At 38.5% G+C, this 22799-nt stretch overlaps 1 protein-coding gene across 4 annotated transcripts in view; it reads right to left on the bottom strand.

Annotated features, from left to right (window-relative positions):
* The window catches only part of SUSD4 (sushi domain containing 4), a 73960-nt gene that overhangs the window by 6000 nt on the left and 45161 nt on the right, over window positions 1–22799 (bottom strand). For all 4 annotated transcript variants that reach the window (XM_054063693.1, XM_054063695.1, XM_054063694.1 and 1 more), the window contains 2 exons: window positions 17029–17208; window positions 13320–13508 (listed from right to left, as the gene is read on the bottom strand). In XM_054063693.1, coding sequence (XP_053919668.1) covers window positions 13320–13508; window positions 17029–17208 — 369 coding nt within the window. The remainder of the gene's footprint in view (window positions 1–13319; window positions 13509–17028; window positions 17209–22799) is intronic.

Genomic DNA, 22799 nt, shown 5'->3' with positions numbered 1-22799 from the left:
AAACTGCAATATAAACACATGGAACTTTTATTGTAGGCCCTGAAATGAAAAGAAATGTCCTCGCACATGGCTGGGCAGATGAACTCAACAGAGAGCCAAGGGAGCACTCTCTAGGAAACAGCAGCAGGGAAACTTTTCCACTGAGCGTTATTTGATCACTATTTTCTTAAGTGCTGCTAACGCAGAGGGAAAAAGCTCTACAAAGTGTAACGATGTCTCAAATGGCTGCACACTGACCCCAAAAGGGCTTAAATTACGGGGTGGGTTGTTTTATTTTCCTTCAGAGGCAGTAACTAACTGGCTCAATGCCCCATCTACAGTCTGTTGCCTTCCCTCCATGCTTCCCTCATGCAGGCAAGACCTACTGCATTGATTTAAATAATGAAAATGCCATCTCTTGGAAGAAGAATCTTCCCAGAAATTACAATTCAGCTGCTTCTCTCTGTGAATCTTGCTACATGAATAATGCATTTAATAAAAAAAAAATACACAAGATATTAAATGAATCTTCAAGAGAGACTGATTACAATGTGCAGCAATGTGTATTCCCCATCCCCTAGAGACATGGTTTTGTTTGCATTTTCACTGGCAAGGCTTAATAATAACTTGAAATCAGAGCAAGTAATTCACATAAAAATTCACATCCTCAACACTCTGCTTACTTTCCAAATTCTCTGGGTCCATGATAAAGATTTTACTGGCAAGTCAACTCATGATTGAAAATAATTTTTCTTAAGACTAGGGCACAGGCATCAGACTGAGATAGTAGGAAAGCACCTTTTGTCCATATTAGGGAACATTCTTCTATTAAAAAGAAAATTATCAGTGAAAGCAAGGATTCTGGTCTGCCATGAGGAAACCTGGTATATTTTTATTATCTACACTAGAACAAAGGAAGACAGTAATTGAAACTTCTTTGCAACTGAGTTTTCTAAGCTACAACAGGCTGTAAGAGATGTGTAGATGCCTAATACCTTTCAGCAACAAACAAAGTAGAGCACATCTTGCCACAGAGAGCCACTCAGAGCACATCTTGCCACTCAGAGAAACAAATTTCTCCAGCAATGTACCTGCTGCCTCATCCCTAGCATCTTAATGTTATCAAGAGCCAAAGCAGCCTGCTGAATAAAAAAAAAGCCTCAGTGCTGGTGTCCCAGCTATGTGCATCAGCTCAGGAACGACACATTTCCAGGCAGATTAAAAACAGTAAACTGTGAGAAAAACACAGATACAGAGCTGTCAATCTGTTTACAAATGGAAATTATTCTATAAAACTTGAAAAAAAGAGCATCAGTCTTTATGTAAGGTATGTCCTCAGTGCCAAGAGTGGGGGCCATCCCTTCTTCTGACATCCTTCGTATTTCAAGGGAAATGCTTTAGTGTTGTTGCTGCCTGGAAACTTCTGCAAATATTTCTCTAATGCCCTGCAGAGTAATCTTGAATTACAGTCAATTTTTATGAAGTCGTACCTACCAACAGGGCTTGTATTAAACACTTTTAAAAACAGCAGATGCAATGGAGCTTGTTTGAAAATGAGAGATTTTAGCTGAATTGAAACAGTGTTTTATTCTTATGTCAGCTTGATTCTCAGAGTCAGGGTTTTTCACTTGCTTGGGGTATCCCTCCCCACCTCCTGTCAATTTTCTGTTCATCCAGTTTCAGGATCCCTCGATATCTGCATGGGCAAACTGATGTCCCTGTACAATCAGTAATCCACAGGTTCGGAGCCTTTTTTTCCAAATCAAATCAAATGAGGTTCATCACAACCAAAAATGAATTAATTTTGAGCTCTGGGCAGTTAGGCATACTCACCCCATTCCTATGGTCATCCTGACCTAAGATCCTTTAAAGCCAGTGGCAGGACAACCATGAAGCATCCTTAGTTTTGACCACAGAAAAGCAAGATTATGAATGTCTGGAGGGCTGCTGAACATTCTTGGCTCCCAAAGACAGAAGATTTTTAGTTCAGAGCTAGTCGTCTTACAGGGTCAGATCCCTTATTCATGCTGGATAGCAGTGTGGGATACTGGTTACACAGATTAAAGGAATGTGCCAGATCAAATATGGAGGAAAACTCAGGTGGCAAGCCTAAGCCCACTGAATTTTTCTAGAAAAGTTAAAATTCTAGTATCCCCAGTGATAAATCCTAATTGTATTTTGGAATTACAAACTATAGACTTCAGACAAATGCATCAAACACACAGAAAGAAAATAGCCACAGACCGATTAAAGTAAAAATGTGTTTGACATGTACATTTTTATTGTCAAAGCTGACAGCAGTATGAATGATAAATAATTATAGAAAAAAGTGGATTCTTCTTTAGCAAGTTCTCACAGTTTAAAAAAAGCCCTGGATGTTGTTTTTAAATATGACACCAAATCTTTATGACCAATAGCTTTCAGCATCTTCACTTTATAAGGCTTTTGAGACTTTTATGCGCTAATTGCAACATTCTGTATGGATAATCCAGTAGTATTTCCTGACAACCAACATTAGAAGACCACATGCATGTGTCCTTAACTTTGGAGTTTGTCAGAGGTATGGACATAATTCAGGCAGTGTCTGCTGGTGGTTCTGCAGCACGTAATGCTGGGTCTCCAGATCTGTCTTTGTAAAGCAACTGGCCACAGACTGTAAAGGGATTTACAGGAACTTTACAGCTCAGCATTCTTAGCTGAAAATCTGAATCGTTCATCAAAAAGAAAGAACTGTTGTGTTTATATGGCAAACAAATCCCTTCTGGGATGCTCAAAATGGCTATTACTCAGGGAAGTTGAAGAGAGGAATTCGTGATTTGATTTGATTGACTTCTCTGCCTGCTCTTAGGACCTGCTGGAGTTGAGGGCTCTCCTGTGAGATCAGCTATGGGCTTTCTGCTCTGACTGATTTTAGTGAAAGATTGGGAAGAGCTTAAAATATGGGGAGTCAGGCCTTACGTTACAAACACTGTTATATACTGGCTTGGAGCAGAGGCAAAGGCAAGTCTGCCCCAAGGCATGCCCTCTCCATCACAGCCTCTGCAGAGCAACATCTGCATCTCTTGGACCGTGGTCACAGTGAGGGTAGCACAGGCTATGGATGCTTACTGCCCAGACGCTGTCGAAATAAATGGGGTTCATCCAGTAATTTTTAATCTTCATTCTGGTCAAAAAGCTTTTAAAACTCTGCCCAGAGGATGAGGCAGTAATTCTGCACTGTTGGAGAGAAGGAAGATGTTTTGGTATTAGCATATTCTCAATTGTGCTAATGACGGCACTGAACAAAGATGTCACATCACTTTTTAAAAGCAACTTGTAGAGAGATAACAGTGCAGTTACAGACATTTAGAGTGCTGAAAACCTTCTTTTTAGTCAATTAGTTCAATGGCTAATCAGTTTAGTCTTTGGTCAAAGTAGAATGGCAGGTAAATTATTCAGATTTTGCCAGCTTTTGTATGTAAGCCAAAAAATGAAAGCAAAAAAATCTTGGAGTACAGGGTCCTTATAAAAAAGGGGTAGGAATAAGGAAGAAGCTTATTTTCCACCTTTGAGTTTTTTGCATAGTATGTGTTTTTCTCTAGCTACTAGTCTGCCTTTCATGTAGGAGATTAATTGCTTGGTTAGCTGGTTTAGCAGAAAAAATTCAATATAAGGCCAACCATTTTCTTTTTGGACACAGGGATGGACAGGGTTAGTGACATTTGGACCTCATAAAAAATAATGCTTATTCCAAACACACTGCGAATTCTTGCTCATTATGCAAAGAGTGAGAAAAGATTAAGATGAAAATTCATTATAAGAAAGACACAGATAAAAACCTGCCAGTTACAACACGCAGGGAAAACACTGTTGTATCTGGCTAGATAGTAATAAGAGAGGTGGACGCACTGTTTGGTTTGTACAGAAACTGGAAGATAAAAGATCTTCTCCTGACCCTCACTTGTCATTCTTGCATGTATTAGGACACTAATTAACACCAGAAATCTGAACACCTGTCATCTGGCTACTGCATTTCAACCAATGATTCAAGCCATGATTTACTCCAGGAATCTGCAGCAGCATACATGCAAGTAGGTCTGACTCTTCCTATCTAGGGTGGCCTAGTCCCCACCCGAGGCTTTACTGGCTGGATTTTGATGCTTCAGTAAGGATCATTTTCCATATATTGCTTTCATAAAAACACGTTTGGTAATGTAGGATCTGAAAACTCTTTTTTTACAGGAACATAGAAGATTAAGATTATGTTTGTTCCTTTTCTTGCTTCTTTATGAACACCGAGTGAATAAAACTTGGTTCCTTGGTTACTTCTGCCATCACCCTTCAGTCCTTCAGCAAAAAATAAATACTCAACCCAGAAGCCTTTCTCTCACATACCTCAACATTTCCTGTCTAGTTCCCCTAGCAGACCTGGTCATTTCCGTAGGTGTTACCAGCACATGAATCACCCTTGTAATGCACAGGACAGAGCCCTAATTTCAAGCTCCTCATACTCTCACATACACATAACAACATCTTCCAAGATTGTCAGTATGAAAAATGTAATGCCTATATCCTGTAGTCAGTCGATAGAACACCAGTATTAGCACCTTTTATAAAGGAAAATGTTTCTTAGTAGTTGCGAGTTTGTAAAAACTACAAAAAGAATGAAAATAAGTCAGTGGAGTTCTTGAAAAAGTACCTGTTAGCTGTGGATTTTTAAACTCTAAAGACACGCTACTGTTTAGAGAATTTACCAATTTAGTTGTTAGCCAAAAAGATTTCAACAAAAACTGGTAGAAAAAATTGGTATTTCTAGCGCAATATCAAATAGAGAAATGCGTGAGGGGGAGGGTAGTGGATGGCCAACAGAAGAAGAAGAGGCAAAGAAATTACATCTGCTCTTTAAATATATCTTCTATACTTAGATTTTAATTTATAGTAATGAAAAAAACCCCTAAAATATTTTATTTGCAAAATTGCAGAACAAAAATTCCCATAAAATTTTCTAGTATTCTAAGTAGGATGGAAGAAAAACTGTTGGATTCAAACACTCATATGCAGTTGAGAGCTTGAAGAAGAAATTAAAAGGTTTGTAAAAGGAAGGAAGTAGCAAACCCAGTGGCTTTAAAATAAGCCTTGTCAAAATATCATTCTAGAACAACTGCTTAATGAGAGTTTATTTCTAATGACAGTCTTTGGAAATGTAAGCAGAACAGGAAGCATTATTAGAATGACCCTCTTCATTTCTCATGAAGATCAGCTTAACAATACCTGATGATACATTCCTACAACAAATGGTGCTGGCATTGTGAAGGGAAACGGTGCATTATAGCTCTACTGGAACAAGTGAGAAAAACTTAGAGGCCATTTTTGAGTATTGAAAGTGAAGAAATGCCTCGAGGAACTCTTCTGGTTACTCATTCTCACAGCAAACCAGCAGCACCAATAGCAATAGCAGAATAGGAAGTTTAGTGGATACAACTAAGTGACCACTTAATATATAAAGTAACCCTTATTAAGCCTGAGAGTAGACATGACTGAAAGTAACAAAGTTACAAGATACTTATTTTGAACTCTACAGTTGCCAGGAAATTATTTCTTCAAAGCCTATGGCAAGAATTATTAAAAATATTGTATTCTTAGCCAGTAATTTCCAAATTCTTTTCAGTCTTAACTTTTCTCAATTACTTAATCTTCACAATGCCACTCACATGTCTTCTTCTGAAAAGACACCTAACAGTTAAGCAACTTCTTGACCATTTAGCAAGTCAGTCTTCAAGCAGCTATGGACATACTCCAGGTCTCATGGCTCCAAGCTGCTCGTTCTACCCCAGGCAATCATCCCTGGGTAATTCTGCACCAGTTACAATAGTAAGGTAACCCTTTCAATGCACAGGGTGAGAAGCACTTTTCATCTTCTACCAAGTGTGAAATGAATTCAGTAATTAAGTTTTTAATGAAAAGTTGCTTCTCTGGCCTAGCTTTGACAAACACCATCTTGCTGAAACTTGCTATCGTTGATACCAGCTGTATGAGCTTGAATGAAGCAGTTCAAAACTAGTTTCAAGCCTATTTTAAAAATAGTTTAACATTAGCTAATTCCTAAATGCACAGGGTGATTTACAATCACTTATTGTACACAGAGCTTCCTTGTTACTAGAGTTCCACGTTACAGAGCATGTTTTGCAGTTCCAGTCAGCTGAGCTCCTACAGAAGCACCCAAATTCACACATCCTGTTCCCAGCACAGCAGCCTGTGAAACATTGATCTTAATGCCAAAAGTCTTTAGTTTCAAATGCATTTCACAACAGGACAATCCCAGACCTGGAAAAGGTCAAAGTGCTTAGACATAGAATGGAGGTGGAGGAGAGGCAGAGAGCTGTTTGGAAGCTGGCTAAGTAAACCAGATAGAGAAAAGCACCTGACAGAAATGTCTGAAGAAGTAAGTAATCACTGTGAGCAGGACATATCAGTATTTTCATGTTAATTTGATCCCTCTTTCTTTATTAGCTTTTTCCTCTTTGTTTATATGCAAAAATCCCTTGAGCCTGTGTGGTATCACCTACACCAGTCATCAGGTATTGACAGAGAGAAGGAATGTCGGAACAGAAAAGCTGTATTGCAGGGCTTAGCTGAAGGCTGAGGAAATCAAGCTATACCATCTGGGAGAAAGAAAAGCACAAGGTCCCATTCCCCATGGAGTGCTACCAGCAAAGAAATATCAGGGAGGAAAAACAGCAGGTGATCTTAGCACTGCAATACCACAAACCGTCTTAAAAGACTAGGAAGGTGTGGAAGAGTATCACTCTCTGTTACTTCTATTTAGTTATCCAGTGCCTGCCTACACTGATTTGTGAAACTGCCACACTTTAAAGGTTGTTTTTCATCTCTGGAAAAAAACTACACAGCAAGTAAACCTCTTAATGCACAGTCTGTAGCTACAGCTCCCTCCATGTGTGGCAGATGTTCTGTGATTGCACTGTAAAGTCAAATTTAACAAATATGTCCATATAGCACAAAGATACTTGATTTTGACATAATGTAGTGTGCTTTTCCTTTCTGAGGAGCCTTGTCAAAGAAAGCTAAGGACTAATATTATGGAACAGCCTTCAGGGAGAAATTTTGTCTGCTTTCCCCTACCTAATCCTCAGCATATTTAAAGCACTGTGGATAAAACACTACATGCATCTGGCAGCTAACATGGAACTTCAGGGCAGAAATTATAGCTCCATAAAAAAGTTGGGATGTCTGGCTGATCCTGGAAATGCTAAGGAGTTTCCAAAAAGTACACAGATGATAGAGCAGGCATAAAACAATGATCTACTGTGACAGTCCTGTGCATCAAACAGAAACAGAAGACATAAAAGAAAGAGATTACAATTTGATCTTCTGTTGCTTTCTTGAAAAACTGTGAAGAGTGGAGAAGGCGTCTATTTCAATCACAGGCAAGATCAAAGAAAAATTCTGCAATGCGAAAAAAAGGACCAGTCACTTCAAAACATTATGGTATTTATCTTCTCCAGACACTGCCTTCAACTTGGGGACTGTTTTCTAAGCCTCTCATCCCTCATAACAAGAGCTGTAAAAAGCTCACTTTTGTGTATCATTCCATCTTGAAATGGGGTTTTGCTTTTTTTTGCCTCACTTTGCAATACACTTTGATTTGATGATTATTAAGCAGTACGTCCACAGAAGAAGGTGATTTGTCTGCCTAATATTTCATGTCACTGTGCTCTTTCTGAATCCAATTCTTTTGCACACCTCTTCAGCTGTGGGTAAAGGTGTACAGGTGATTTTCAGCATTCTTCAACAGCACAAAAATTCAGATATTCCAAGTCACTGTGAGGTAGATCCTTAAAGTGTTCCACATCCATACAGGGTGACCAGGTGCACATCGTTTCTGCATATCCTGGGTGACGAATGAATTGACTGCCTACATTGTTGAAACATGTAGAATTACTGAATGACTTCTTTTAAAGAAAACTATCCTTTTAAATGTCTTCATCACACTTGCTTTCTACGACTTAATCACCCCCAGGGTGAAACACTATCAGCCTACTTCATCCTTTGGACATCAGGCTTAAGGTCTCACCAACATAAAGGCATTGCCGAAGTAAAGGTGCTTACAAATATTTTTGGCTGCTGCTATTTGAGCATCTACTGCTGGCTGTCATTCGTGAGTTGCAAGAAGTGTTGCTGTAGGCAGGGAATACATTCTGAAACACCACTTCAGTCAGAGCTATTAAAAACACGGCTATCCGTGCCTCTGATGTTAACATTAACTCAGTTAACCTGGATGATCCCTTTGGCAGTTGAGCAATATTTAATTTATTTTCCCTCCTGCTTGCAATCTGAGTAGATGTAAGCATACAAGAGAATCCTGGTACCTACCTCTCTTGATTTCTTAGTACCATAGTATTTCACAATGTGAATACTGCTACCCTCTGCTTCCTCTACAGGATTTTTAGCTGCTGGAGATCTGCTGCATCAACATTATCTTCCCTGAGGATATGCATCAGTTTGTCATGTTGGAATTAATTTAAAGCCTTCTCCATGTCAGCAAAGAAACAGAGAGAGAAATCCATTCATACCAATGTACAGTATTTCAGGCCTAAGATTGCTTACTTTATTCTGACTCCTGCACGTAAACTGATTACAGCCTGACGTATCTTTTATTTCTCAGTGTATTACTGTATGTTCCACCAAGAATTTAAAACATCTTAAGGGCATAGTTTATCAAACCTATAGCTCGGCATTAATCACTGTTAATGGCATTAGCAATCGTTAGATAAGAATGAAGGTTTTTGAAGACTTCCTTCAAAGTATCCTGCATGTAATTGGTTAGAAACTTTAAGCTACTTTGCTTTGAAATATGAAGTGGCTATGGCATTTCACCTGTAATATTACCCCCCTCCAGTGCTCTTTCACGCTCTTTACTGTCTAGGTTCTTTGTCAGAATTATCAGACCATCTCTGTGAGTGTCTGTCCTCAGGGTTATGAAAGTAACCATTTTAAAGCTCTGTTTATATTCTTGACTGCTTTTCCAGAACATTTTTACTATCTCTCACATACTTCACTGGTTTTAATTTTCATACAACTAACCCCCTTTTATTCTTCAGAAATTTCCTGATTCCTACAGGTAGGTTTTTTGAGGCTCCCTTGCACTTCTTCTGGCTTTGTAGTGCAATTTTCTTAATTCCTTCCTTTTCCTATATTTCTTTCATAGTTTCTTGAATTTTCAGGATCCTTTCTGTAACTGGTGGTTGGATAGCATAGTATCTTTTCACCTTCCCTCACAATGGAATGGTTTTATACACCAGATTTCTGAAATGCCTTCAGTTTTCTTCTATGTTTTTCCTTTCTTCTACTAATCAACTCTCTGCTTTGAAGACTTTTCCTCATGCTGTTTCACATTTTGATCCCACTGACAAAAATTTGACATATTTTCTGTTTCACATTCTTACAAGCTTAACCACAGCTGGAGAATCTGTTGATTCCAGCATGTAGAAATGAAGTTTTGATATTGCAATATATCTAATTATCCACAGGACCACATTTTGGTTCAGATGGGACGCTGCTGAAACCAGACAGTCTGGATAATAGGATCATGTCTGTTGTTTGCAAATTCAATCAACCTATTTCCCCTTTTACTTTTAAATACAAGGCTGGGAAGCCCCAATTCCACTATCCATACAACGGCTTTGTATTCTAGCATTAGCACTATAAACAAATTCTTCCAGGCTTTCCACTCTTTGTCTGGTTTCCCCCCTAGTTTTTATAAGAACAATTCTTTACATCTTCTTAGAAGTTTTCAAAAAGGCATGAGAGATTAAATGTCCAGATGGCAAAATGTGTAATCATATGCAGATCATGTTCCGTAATTACGAACGGCCAGCCTGTCGGGTTTTTTTGTTTTTTTCGTGGAGGGGGGATTAAATTCTCCAAATCTCGTGTAATGTCTTTATTCACCTTTAAGTATCATATCATAAACATTTCCTAGTTCTATCCATTTCATTTCACAGAGTTCCATAATGGTATGTTTTCAAGTGTTTGCTTTCTTCCAGTGCTTTTAGGAGCCGTATAATTTTAAAATATATGTTTATACCCCATGTGGTAATCTTCATTTCAGGGGTTTTTCCACTATCTTTTGCATATCCGATTTTACAGAAGGCAATCATTGACTTACATCCATTTCTACAGATGGATAATTAAGCCCAAATTGGTAATTTAAAAATCATATAAACAAAAAAAAATATTTTCCTTAGGTTTTCATATATCCTTCGAAGTGTCGAGTCAGTTTCAATACAGAAGAAGTTTAAAAATCTTCTACACAATTATGGAATTCCACTAGAAAAAGGAATATTAAGCAAGTTAAAGATGTAAATTGAGGGCTTAAAAGAGAAGAAAATTCAGCGTTAAGATGCTTCTTTTCATCCTCTAAATGACTGTAGAATTTTCTAGCTCTAGTAAAACAACACCATTTCCTCTACTGTCATTCTCAGATATAGCTGAACCATTTCAACTGAAGCTTCCCAAATGATTCAGCTTGAGGCAGATACTCAAAAATCAACCCAAATGTTTTAAATTTCGCAAAAGTACAAGCAGTTTTAGAAGAGGATCTCGTACCAGTAAATACTTGGCAATCTGAGCTAAATTGACTTCTCTGATAAGATGCAAACAGTTTTTTTCTAAGAAGCCGCTGCATAACTCTGCAGCGTTGGCTGCACTTCAGTACCAGATAACACCATTTTTTTCCACTACTGCGAGTAACGCAACAGTGATTTTAATGCCTGGAAAAATCTTCTCCCATATGAGCAAAAATTAGTCTCTTGCCAGTTTGTGGAAGCTCTGCTCTTCGCAATACTGGGAGTAAGACTGGACTGAGCGCTAGAAAGCATGTTGTATGATGGGAGCTGATTGGTCACTGGTGTAACTGTTGCTTTAAATGGGGCTACAAACCCTTCATTCAGAATTTATTTGGCTAACAGGGAAAAATTAATGAGGTTGACTTGTAGTATTTGTGTGATTGCACACATATTTAAGAAATTCCTTGTGTGAAGTCTTCAAGAACATATATTAAAACGAGAAAGGTGTAAGCAGCCTTGTTGATAGCAAAATAAAAGTGCTAAAAATGGTTTACTATAGCTTCCTAGCAACCACTTGCTTTTAATCATCATATTAAAATACTGAGCAGGAAATTTCATTAGAATATATTTTGAATTGATCATGGAAATAAATAAATGTAATTAATTTGTTATTTGCAGATTTGCTCTGTGAAAAGTACTGCTTGGTGAGATTGTGTGTCACATATAAGAAGAATGCTAAAAAATGAGCTTGACATCAGTATGCAAGGTGCAGAATGAAAACATTCAGGGAGTGAGTTTTGACCACTAATTAAAAGTAGTGGATTGTAATAAGATTCCTGGAGACTGACACTTCTTGAATAAATCACTTAAAGAAACGCTTTCAAACAAGGGCATCTCAAGTTGATTTAGCCCATCAGGATTTAATTTTGAAGTTTGCAGCGTACCAGCTGCAACAGGGTTCACCATGGGAGCTGTTGGGGTCACTTTTTAGTGATGCTGCTCCCTCTTCTATCCTATCAGAAGCAGGGACAGTCCCAAAGCTCAGGAGAGCCTGGTCTTGTAAGCGTTATGCTCCAGAGTTTGGTCTCCTGTAGCTCACTCAACACATGCACAGTGTACAGGGACACCAACATGAAATCACCACGGAAAGTTAAAAATTAATAATAAAAAAGCAATTAAAAGGGAGGCTGGATCTAAATCAAAGCTCGTGAGGCCTCCTAGATAGTCTTGACCCAGAGGCTAGTACACACTGATCCCTTCTATCACAGATCATCATAGTTGACTGGGAATGATCACTTTTAACATGTTATTTAAAATGTAGAACTTTCAGGGCAGCAGTCCTTATCCCATATTTTAATCAAGAAAAAGAAGCCTCTCTCTGACTTTATAATACAAGTAATCAACAATGAGCACATGAGTTTTCCCAGGTATTCTGATAGGAGCTGGAATGCTCACCAGCCTTAAGTTAGGGTACGGCAGAACTTTTTCTGTTTCATGCACTTCAGTTTCTGTATTTTAATGCTCTCATGCTGCTGACTGGAGAATTGTCATTTTTATCAAAAAAGTTCTTCTGTTTGGATTAAGCTGAACATGGCCCATCTGACTTTTTAAACTTATTTTCTGTGCTATAAACAACAACAAACAAACCATCCAAAAATGGCTTACATAGAGCTGATTTGGGATTAATTTTTCATGATGTGCTAAAAAAAATAAATCATTTTGTTATGTCCAAACTGCAAGGCATTTTTTAATTTTGGAACTTGAATTGTCAGTTAAAAAGAAGGATCTTTTTATTATTTTTGTGCAGTATGTCACTTTGTTGATGCTATTGGCAAATTTTTGCACTTCCAGCTTAGCATTTAGCTCAGTGACATAAGCATCGCATATGAATTCCTGTAATTGCTTTTAGCTAAATTCTACATATAGATAGCTTCCTTACAGGCTTGGAATAGAGCAAAAATGTAGTCCTTTTCGGGGAATGAAATGTAGAAGATATATTTGGATTCTCATGACTTCCAAAGATGTTTCATTCAAGATGCAGTAAGAAGGTGGAGGAAGGTAGTTCACGAGGTTTTGACAGTGAACAGAACAATCCATTTGGTGTCTGTTTTAAATGTATGGGATGCAAATATAAATGCACTACAATATCCTTTATTCCAGTGCTGCAGCTATAGTCACAGGTTATTCCTTTTGGCTCGGTAAGATTTACCTCTGTTTCACACTGAGTGATCAAAGCTTTTATGTTCCAAATCAATAAATTAGGTCAGTCACTTTGGTTGCAAATTTTCTTTAAGGTTAACTACTACGAGAGACAATAAAAATTAAAGCATGCAGCATCATGTAGCCCTGAATAATCTGCAACTCACACAGTCCAAACTAAGAGTTTCTATGGGGTATTTATTAGTTTCTCATGGAAATCCATTTATATCTGTAGAAATGTAGACCATCTGCATGCAAATGTGAATTGTATACTTTCTTCAGTATTTTCATTTGAAAAGCAGCAAAGAATTTACACTTTAAGGGCAAAGCAATCAACATTAAGAGCACCCCCTATTGCACTTCGGACACCAAGACAGCAAACTTTAGTTAGGGAACATAAAGACCTGATGCTGAAGTGAACCACAGTAGTTTGCACACAACAAAACCCAGATACACTCTGCATGGCCTGCAGAAACATTACATATAACACAACCACGGTTATAGCCCTGAGTTAAAATCATATAGAGCATACTGCTTTTGCAAAATTGAAACATAAACAAACAATAAGACATTTACCTTCCACATCAAGGCACCTAGGTGGGCTATCTGACCAGATAAGGTTATACATGCACTCAAGGAACTCTGCCCCTTCTAGTTTATATCCAGGAAAGCATTGATAATACACCACTGTTCCTACGGGGAAGGAGGACTCGAACTCAGATATATTAATGTAACTATGAGGAAGAACCAATGGCCTCAGGCAACCTGCAAATTAAGAAGAGGGAGGTATTTTTTATTATAACATGCTTATCTCAGTTATCTTCACACATCTTAGTTATAATTCCTAAATTGAGGAGTGAGGTATTTTTCATCTTCTCTACTATGAATCGCATGTCTGCATGATCTCCTTCAGATACATATGCCTCATTATCCTGTTTCAAACCCTTTCATTGTTTAGCCCACACACTAGTCTAGTGTGGGATTCACTCTCAGCAAATCCAGGAAAGGTTTACTGAAAATGGCAGCATTTTGTTTCACAAACATTCACTGGTTTAGCAGATGGCAATTTCTTTTTGAGGTAGAATTTTTAATAAATAAAGGTTGTCGTTTATATAAACCATGAGGTTTATTCCTCCTCTAAAAACTGTCAGGCAAGTAAATGATCTTTAATATTAAAACTGCTCCTATGACAAAATGCACACAACCGTAAAAGATTTGGAGACAGAATTAATGATTTTGAAATTCCAGTCTGAGAAAGCCTAACCAGATGTGACTTCCTATGAGCAGTCCCATGACAATCAGTGAACAAGGTCTCAGAAGAGGTTATCAAAAAGTTAACGTACCTGTTATCACCAGAAACTGTGAATGTAGTCAGAGACTACATTCTACTTCTGGAATTACACCTGAGGGCTTTGTACCATGGATAGTACTGAGCTGTGACAGTTTAACGGTCACCAAAAATATTAGGTGCAAGAAAGAGCAGTGAATTTAATAGACAACATGACTTCAGAACATGTCATTCACATACATTCAAGAGTCTGTTTTGAGCTGGTATTTAATAACAATTTGCACCTGAAAAATAAAAATAATTCCTCTTGGCCTTAGAAATGACCCTCTCTGTAATCCATAATACAGTTGATTTTTAAATTTGCAGTAATGCAGACGAAAGATGATTAGTAATCAAGGAATGAAAAATGTTATATAGTAATCAGCAAATGGAAAATAATATTATAAAGTTATGAGACTAATGGGAGCTGTATTATGGCAATCCATGAATACGTCTCTTGCCATTACTAGGGATTTGTTTAGACTGTTCAATGTTAAGCCTGAGGGAGAAACAACAATCAGTCTGAGAACTTCTTGTAAGATGCTGGCTTCTAAAAGCAAAGGTCTCAGCAGCACTTCAAGTATTTTACCTTGCAGTCATCATTTAAGGGAGAGGGATAAAACCAAAAGAAAATGACAGAAAAAGCCTGAAAGCCTTTTACAGCACACTGTAGTACCAGAGCAACGGTTTTGATAGCTGTTTTACTAGCTGTTTATCTCCCTGCTCAAAGAAAGCTTCGAGCATCCTGTTCGCATGCTATTGATAAGCCCCTGATCAAGTATTGCCTGCACATCGTGCACTGGTTCCTGCAAACCAACCAGCCCACTGAGCAGGACAATATAAGCAGTCTTCAGTGCAACAGAAAGAAAGAGTACAAACTGCCCAAGCAAGACCAAGCTTTCTCTTCTCTGATCTGTATCAGCAAAAATTTTGTCCTGCTGGCTCAGAATTTTAATTCTTATTGGGTTCCTTGTAATGCAGGACAGAGATTTACTTGAATTTGTATGACAGCCAAGTGTTTGTGAAAACTTTTAGGTCTCCAAACACCTCAAGCTCCTTGAAAACTTAATTTTGACATTTTTTTGCTAAGTAATTCACATCATTCCAGGTCAGTAATTACCATTATTATCTTGTAGCAAAGATAGTTTGAGGTTGGATTCTTTTATGCTCTACAATCCTTTCCCACTGTTTTGCTAGAAAAAAAGGCACCTCAGTGTCACGAGATTCCCCTGCCTGTTACAATCAAAGGGCCATAGAAGTGTAATTGACAGCCTACCTAGCGCAAGCAGACAAGTGCCTTTGATATTATTAGTGCTTGACATAGCAAAAAGAAAATTCTGGAGACACCCTTAGAACAGGTTTGAGGAATTTGGCAAAATATGGCAGGTACTTCAATCTGAATTGCCTGTTTTCTACTTGTGTGGTAGCTTCACCACTTGGCTGTTGTGCAATTGATTTCTTAACTTTTACTAGGACTGCTTTTATTTTGAAAATTAGCTAATACCAAATGTTGAGCAGCAGCAGTTAATTGTGTTTCATAGCATAAATACAGCAACAGAAGGAAGTAACAAGCCAAGGGGTGCTTGGGGTACATTTGCCAGTTAATACTGGCTGTGACAAAATTCCCACCTGGGTCTTTGGCAAATAAATAGTACCTGCAAATTAATCTTTTGAGTATCTCACCTAACTGCAAAAGTCTTAATCTACCTTAATTAGATGTGAGCTCCACTCACTTTCAAAATGGGTTCTATACTCCACACTGCCACACAGGATGCCATTGCTAATATGATACCCTGAAACTATTGCCCACTTTTTTATGGGTTTGGGAAAACTCTCCTTTTCTGTTGGCCCTCTTCAGATACAATGAGCTAGGCTTGTAATGTGTCTAAATTTCCACATGCCCATACCATAGTCTACAACAATACCTTGACACTGTTTGGTGTGCTCCAAACTGAGGATCCCAGCTACGGAGATCCATGCAAATATGCTCCCGTAACTTTGGAGTCCAGTGCCCATCAATGTCATCACTTTACAGCAGAAACACCAAGTCCTGACTTTCATGTCTCACCCTGCCACCGCCACTGCTGAGAAGTGTCCCAGTTTCCTTGCCTGCCTTTACTCTGCAAATTGATGTGACAGTGTAATTAAATTGCTACAGAGAACCATCAATGTTAGGAGATGATCGATAGGTTTGAGAAAAGTTAATACTAACGTAGTCTTCTTCTTAGCCCAGACAGCTAAAATTTCTTGGTGCTTTTTTGTCTGGTCAGGCTTGTGAAAACCAAATGCAAAGGAAATAGCAGCCCAGGGTTATTTCCATTCACTAAAGCTGGCTCATCCCCAGCCATTTATCTCAGTCTAAGCAAAGCTGGGATCCCATGCTACTAACACTGCTAGTTCTACTGCTAATGGCTTTTCTGGCCAAAATCATTCCTGTGCACACCATGAATTTTTAGTCAATACCTACAGCTTCAATGGACTGTGAACCTGATGAACAACTCTGCTGAAAACTCTGATAGAAGAAGAGGTTCCAGCTTCCATCCTCTATCACTGCCTGCTGCACAAGGCAAAGAAAGGCAAATTGTAGTTAGAAGCTTAAATCTTTTCAGAAATTATTTGATGCAAAAATGGCAGTTGCCCATCAGATCTGTTGGTGAAATTCTGACTGATTTAACCCTAGTTCTTTAAATGCAATGCATCTGTGTCAGATTTTAGACTACTAAACAAAAAAGCAATATTTAAAATAGTGTTTTAAGTATGGTATGTCCAGAAAGTGGCATCATCTTTCCTGCAGTGAGCAACAGGCAAAAGAAATTTAGAAGTCTGAAGAGCAGCACTATTCAAATACTGTACAGTGGAACTTATCAGATCACTGATATCCTTACAACTCTAGAAAAAATATTGGCAAACTATCACAAGGTGCATGAGCTATAAATAGGATATGCTGGTGTACTAAACCTTGACAAATGGGCAGATTATCCCATGTTCCATCGTCTTGACATATTGAAACCATGTTGTCTAAGTCAGGATAACGGATCTGGAATCCTTCATGACAGCTGATTATTAACTTATCGCCAGTCCTGTATGTCTTGTTATGAATCTCTGCATCTTCAACATGTGGAACAAGGCAATCTGTGACTTCATGAAAAAACAAAAATAGTAACTTCATTAAAAAAACATGGCTAGCTATTCAGTAATAAAGCTCTTAAACAAAAGTTATCAGTTAATGTAGTCCTCTGCTTAAACCGTTTGGAAAATACATGCATTTCAGTAACTATGTCCTTTCCCTAGTTAACCATCGATTAGAAAGTCTATAACACTGTAATAGAATCTGATGTGCTGCAGTAATGTATCATTCCCCCAGACTGTTCTAAACAAACAAAATTAAGAGTGTTTAGGAAGACCATTTTAAATTTTGCCCATCCATTCATTGTGTGTCAAATTACATCACACAGTCAAAGTATCCCAAGGTTTCATGTGAAGGCAGACTCTTTGACGGCACTAAGGACAGGACGAAAGAAAGATAAAATACAGAAATGGTATGAGGAACACAGAAAAACCGCAGTTTTAACAGAGAGACAGATGAAAATCAGGTACATTAACAAGGGTTTATCCAGCTCCATTACACAGAAAATGTCTTCACTTGTATCTCTGTGATTGTTTTAAATCAGATATTATGTGCCTGAATTCATATGCCTTTTAGGGGGCAGGATTTTTAAGGCCCTGAGTGACATCTTAAATACTTGTAGAAGACTCTAAACAAGGGAAATGACCACAAACCTCAAGTGACATATGGGCATGGGCTCTATTAACTGTCTGTGATCCATTTTTGAACAGTCTCATATCTCACTGTACAGAACAGTGCCAAAGACACCAAAATATAAAATATAACCTAGAAGACTGAAAAGTGAAAGATGTCATGGAAGGTGGAAGGAAAAGGTGAGGCAGGGTAAAAACCCCTCTGCTAAAACTGAATAATTCACAGAAAAGCCAAGAGGATATGAAGGAATAGTCCAGGTGATTCAAAGTTCATCCTCCTCATAAATGCAAAGCAATATTAAACAGAAGAGAGGAAAAGATTAAATACTGGAAAAATATAATCAAAATTATCTGCTTGTCTGCCAGCAGGCAATCCATGACAGGAATGACAATAAAAGTTTCCAGGCATCAAAATCCACAAAGTGCTTTAAATAAAAGCAAGAAAGTAAAAAAATTATAAGCCTGTTTTATGCTCTGATTTTTCCCAACATTCCTACCACAACAAACAATTACCTTCATTTAGGAATGAAGCAATATTTATAAAAACAAAAAAAAGATAGAATTCCCTTGCGACTTGCATAAATGAGAAAGTTTCTGCCATTTTCATGGGTTATTCTTGCTGAAGAGGAAGAGGTAACTCTAAATTTGTATTTAGAAATTAATTACGAGCATGCACAAAGTAAAGAAATAGCAACAGCTTGCCTGTTTGCTTTAAAGGGCAAGTAGAAGTGAGGTAAATCGTCATTTAGCATAGCACACAAACTGCTATGAGCTAATGTATTTCATAATGTATTTATCTATTTAGGCAAACTAGGGAATCTATTATTCTGAGACTCCATCACCGAATTTTACTAATACGAAGTGGAAGAGTGTTGCTTCCCCAGACAAAACATGTTTTCCTTTGTACCTTTCCATTATAGAGATGTTTTCCAAAATACATTGTACTTGGCTAACTTTTATTATGGGTCATGGATATATTGGTCAAAAATTCCCCCAGGTCTCTTGTTACTGTTAGCTCCTTGGCTGCCTGCAACAGGAGGGGCTGGCAGTCTTCCAGGTGGGCTGAGAACCTGCTGCAAGAAGCTTTATCAGAATTTATTCATTTATAAATGTCCAAGTCTGGGAGGATGCATACTCTAACAGAAGGATATAAAATGCACTGTGATGAGGATGCAGACACCACCTTCAAAGACTGAATAACAATCTCTCGCTCTGGCAAGTTAATCAGCAGATGATGCCTCATCAGAAACACCTGGTGCTAAGCCTTGAATGCTGTGACAAAGAAGCTGCCTTGGGCACCACGGAGGATGGGATGAGATAGATGGGGCTGCTCTGCAGCCATGCAGGAGGGGGTCGGAGCTGGATGCCAGAAGATAATGTCAATGAACAGCTCACTCTCTTGGCATAACAGCTTTGTGTTGCTATACAAATAAAAAGATGTGTGTATACATACATTGCAGTAAAATATGACATTTCTCTTTCGAAGGGGGGGAAATTGATTCTGTAACAATGATCTATTACAGCAACTTCATCCCCATTATTCCAAATAACAGCTATAGATCAGCTCATTTTAATCGGCTAGATGTTGGCAGAGAACAGTGAAAAGTTGCTTATGGTACCATCCTTCGCCTGCAACATCCTGGCTGACTTTGATAACACGCCTATTACAAGCCCCAGCTAAGTGCGAGACCAATGGACCACAGTATTGCAGCTCTTTTCCCTGATGCCTTGTGAGCAAATGCTTCCCCCCCGGCTGAATTTGTACTATTTAGCGCTTAGTCAGGCATAAATAGCAGTAGCCACCTCTTCGCAAACAACTGGATTAGCTGGCACAAATTCTGCTTGGAAAAGCTCAGAATAAGTGACTGGGTTTTAAAATGTCCTGTCCTAGAAAATAACCTGCTATATTCTAAGCACTCCTCAGTAAATCCATAGAAGCTGCTAAACCATTTAAGGAAACAGGTGGTCTTTAACCAGCATCAAATAGCAATGGCTATGATTTACGCTCCTTTCTGGCAGTTCTACATGGCCTGCTTATATCTACCATATGAATATTAAAATGGGTCAGCCAAAAGAACACACCAGTTAGGAACACATTTCTTATCTTGCAGAGGTTCAAAGTAGGGTGCAGCCAGCAGGGTCAACAGCCTGCTAGGTGTGAGGGTGCATCTTGACCTAACTTTCATGAAGATGCAGCTTTGTACATTAAGAGTTCCTGGTTTTAGCAAACCAAGTGTGTCCCCCATCACAGAAAGACTAGTCTGAAGAATAACATTTGTTAAACACTATAGTCATAGTGCTTTAGTTTATGGGCAAACTATGTATCATGTCTCAGAAATGTTTCTTCCAACCTGTGGGGAAGGAGGACCACCCTCCTTCCTCCCAAGATCACCTGAAGCATAAAGGCAACTCAGAAGGAAGGCATAATCTGGACACTGTGGAGACAGCCACAACATCCATGGATACCAGCTGGTTTGACATGGCTTTCACCAATTGTAGGTGAACTCTTACCCTCCAAAAATTGTCCCTGGTCCATGCTAATCCAGAAGGTGCTTGTAGGAATTATTTGGGGAGTACTACTTGACACCGGCCAAAACCATGCCAGAGGCTTTTCTAACACTCTAACAGTATGTGCAATTGAAGAACAGCACCCCGGCCCCATGCTCTGACACTGTTTTGTTTTCTAGTTTGTATGTAAACTCAAAGGTAGAGGACTAGTGCTGCTATGTATCTCACTGTGGAGTGGTCTCTGAATTAGCCTTGACTACATCTAGCCACATTAACAGGCTGCAGTAGAGAGGGAGAAGTGATGAAAGGAACATAATGAAGAATGGGTTGAAGGCAGCAACAGCTCATATGTACCCTGTCCTCTTAAAAGCAAACATGGAAGATCAATAATGTCTCTTGTTTTTCACTAGTGTTAAATCCATAGCACCATGTTAAGTAGTGTCATTCTGTAGCTGGTAAACACGGTATTTCAGTGCATATTAAATAACACTTTTTATTGTCTTTGCTTGTATTATGACAGAGCACAGAGACTTCGACTAAGATCTGTGGCCATTGTGCTAAGCGCAGGTTACAAACATCATATAATGCTTGTAACCAGGCTTAAGAATTGGCAAACACTGGGCAAAACGGATAAGAGAAGGAGAAATAAAAATATTTCAGTCAACTCACAGACCCAGAGACAAACGCAAAGAGAAATAAGTGCTGAATGTCATACAGGAAAACTGTAGCCAAACTATGCTCTAATCCACTACTTTTACTGCAGGTTTATCATCCCTGTCAGTGGGAGAATGAGGCAATGAGGACATCTGGATGGCATCTGTCTGCAGAAGCACTGGGAGAGAAGGGTACAGCTCTTTGCTTGGTTGCCAGACCCACATAAACTGTAAATTTAGATTCAATCTCAGAGGGAAGAGGTAGCATTTGTTCCAAGTAGCGCAACAGTCTCTGCAGCCACATTATCACAGTAGGAGAAGATTAGATTAAAGTGTGAACAACATGACATATTGCTCTTAAACAGTAAATACAAAATTCCTGCCTTAGAGCTCTGGTATTTTATGTGCGTAACTGTATTAGAATTGATGGAAGTTAGAGTCACAAAATGCTGCAGATCAAATAAATCTACGCACACAGATTTTTGACTGGGCATTTATTGGGCACCTAGTCATGCAACTTCATTCTCATACTGACAGTTAACATCTCCTGCCTCTTAACGAGAAATGACAGACCTATAAAATCAAATTGATTGGATGAAGAGCTCCAGGCAAATGTTTTAGTTTTAAAATTAATTACATTCTGAAATAGGTTGCTTTGCTTCCTTCGGTAAATAGCATCCATTTGTGATTAGAGATTGTTCTAGTTGACACGCAAGTACAATTAAATGTATATAACTTGCAGACATAAAATTATATGCAACCACCTTTAGTGGAATTCAAAGTTCTGAGATTAACTTAAAATGAACTGTAGTACTGAGTGTCTTTACTGTTCAGTCTCAGCTGGCAATATCTGACATTTGCATATTCTGAGGTGAGAGGCATGTATAGCAATACCACAGCGCTCATGGCAATCAGCCCCTGCCTGAAATGAGTAAATGCAATATAAAGTTTATTTCACCTTGTGATAGCTAATGATAATTAACTTCTTACTTCTCCAGCAGCTGCTAAAAATTTCAATTTCCTTTTTATATACCATTACAGAATTTCTGCAATGAGGACTTTTATGTATGTCATTAAACAGCTAAGAACTACAAGCCCTGTTATAATTCCTCCTTAACTGCTCTCCAGATGCTCCATGTTCCTACACTGCCCTCCTCCCTGTGGTGCCCCTCTCTCGTCATTCTGCTCCCAATACACAAAAGGATCACTCTAAAAGCACTTAAGCAAATGCTTAGGTCTCATGGATCACTACTGAACCTTAGCTTGGTATTTGTTCTGAATCAGTGGTTATATTGTGTATTAAAAGGCAGAATTAATTCCACAATCTATTTTTTTTTTCCTATTGCTAAAACCTAGGATTGGTTCAATAATACCTGGGGTATTATTAAATATCCATTGTTAATCAGGAAAGTAATTAAGCACTTGCTTCACTAAATCCTAAATCAGGGTCCTACACTTCAGTCTTCAGTTTTTGTGAATGCCTAATTTTGAGCACAGAACTTTAAGAAGACTAATCACATAATTACATACATAAGTTATGCTCAAGCTTAAGTGCTTTGCCTGATCAGAGCATTGGCTTGCAATCTTTTTTAAGTGTTTTGTGCTGTGAAGTAATGATTCTCTTCAACAACTGTTTTCACATCATCCATCACAGTCTTATTTTCCAAGCATTTCCTTTTTTGAAAACACCTGGCTTGAGTGTTGCTCACACTGAAATCAGTGGAGGTTTTGCTGTTGATGGCATCGTGATCAGAAACTTTCCCCACAGATTTCCACTGGACTAGGAGGCCTGGGAAGAGGTTTGAATAT

The sequence above is a fragment of the Cuculus canorus genome, chromosome 3, assembly GCF_017976375.1.
Source record: "Cuculus canorus isolate bCucCan1 chromosome 3, bCucCan1.pri, whole genome shotgun sequence".
NCBI classification, from domain to species: domain Eukaryota; kingdom Metazoa; phylum Chordata; class Aves; order Cuculiformes; family Cuculidae; genus Cuculus; species Cuculus canorus.
Note: the sequence above shows the minus strand (reverse complement) of the source record. Positions and strands in the feature narration are given on the sequence as shown.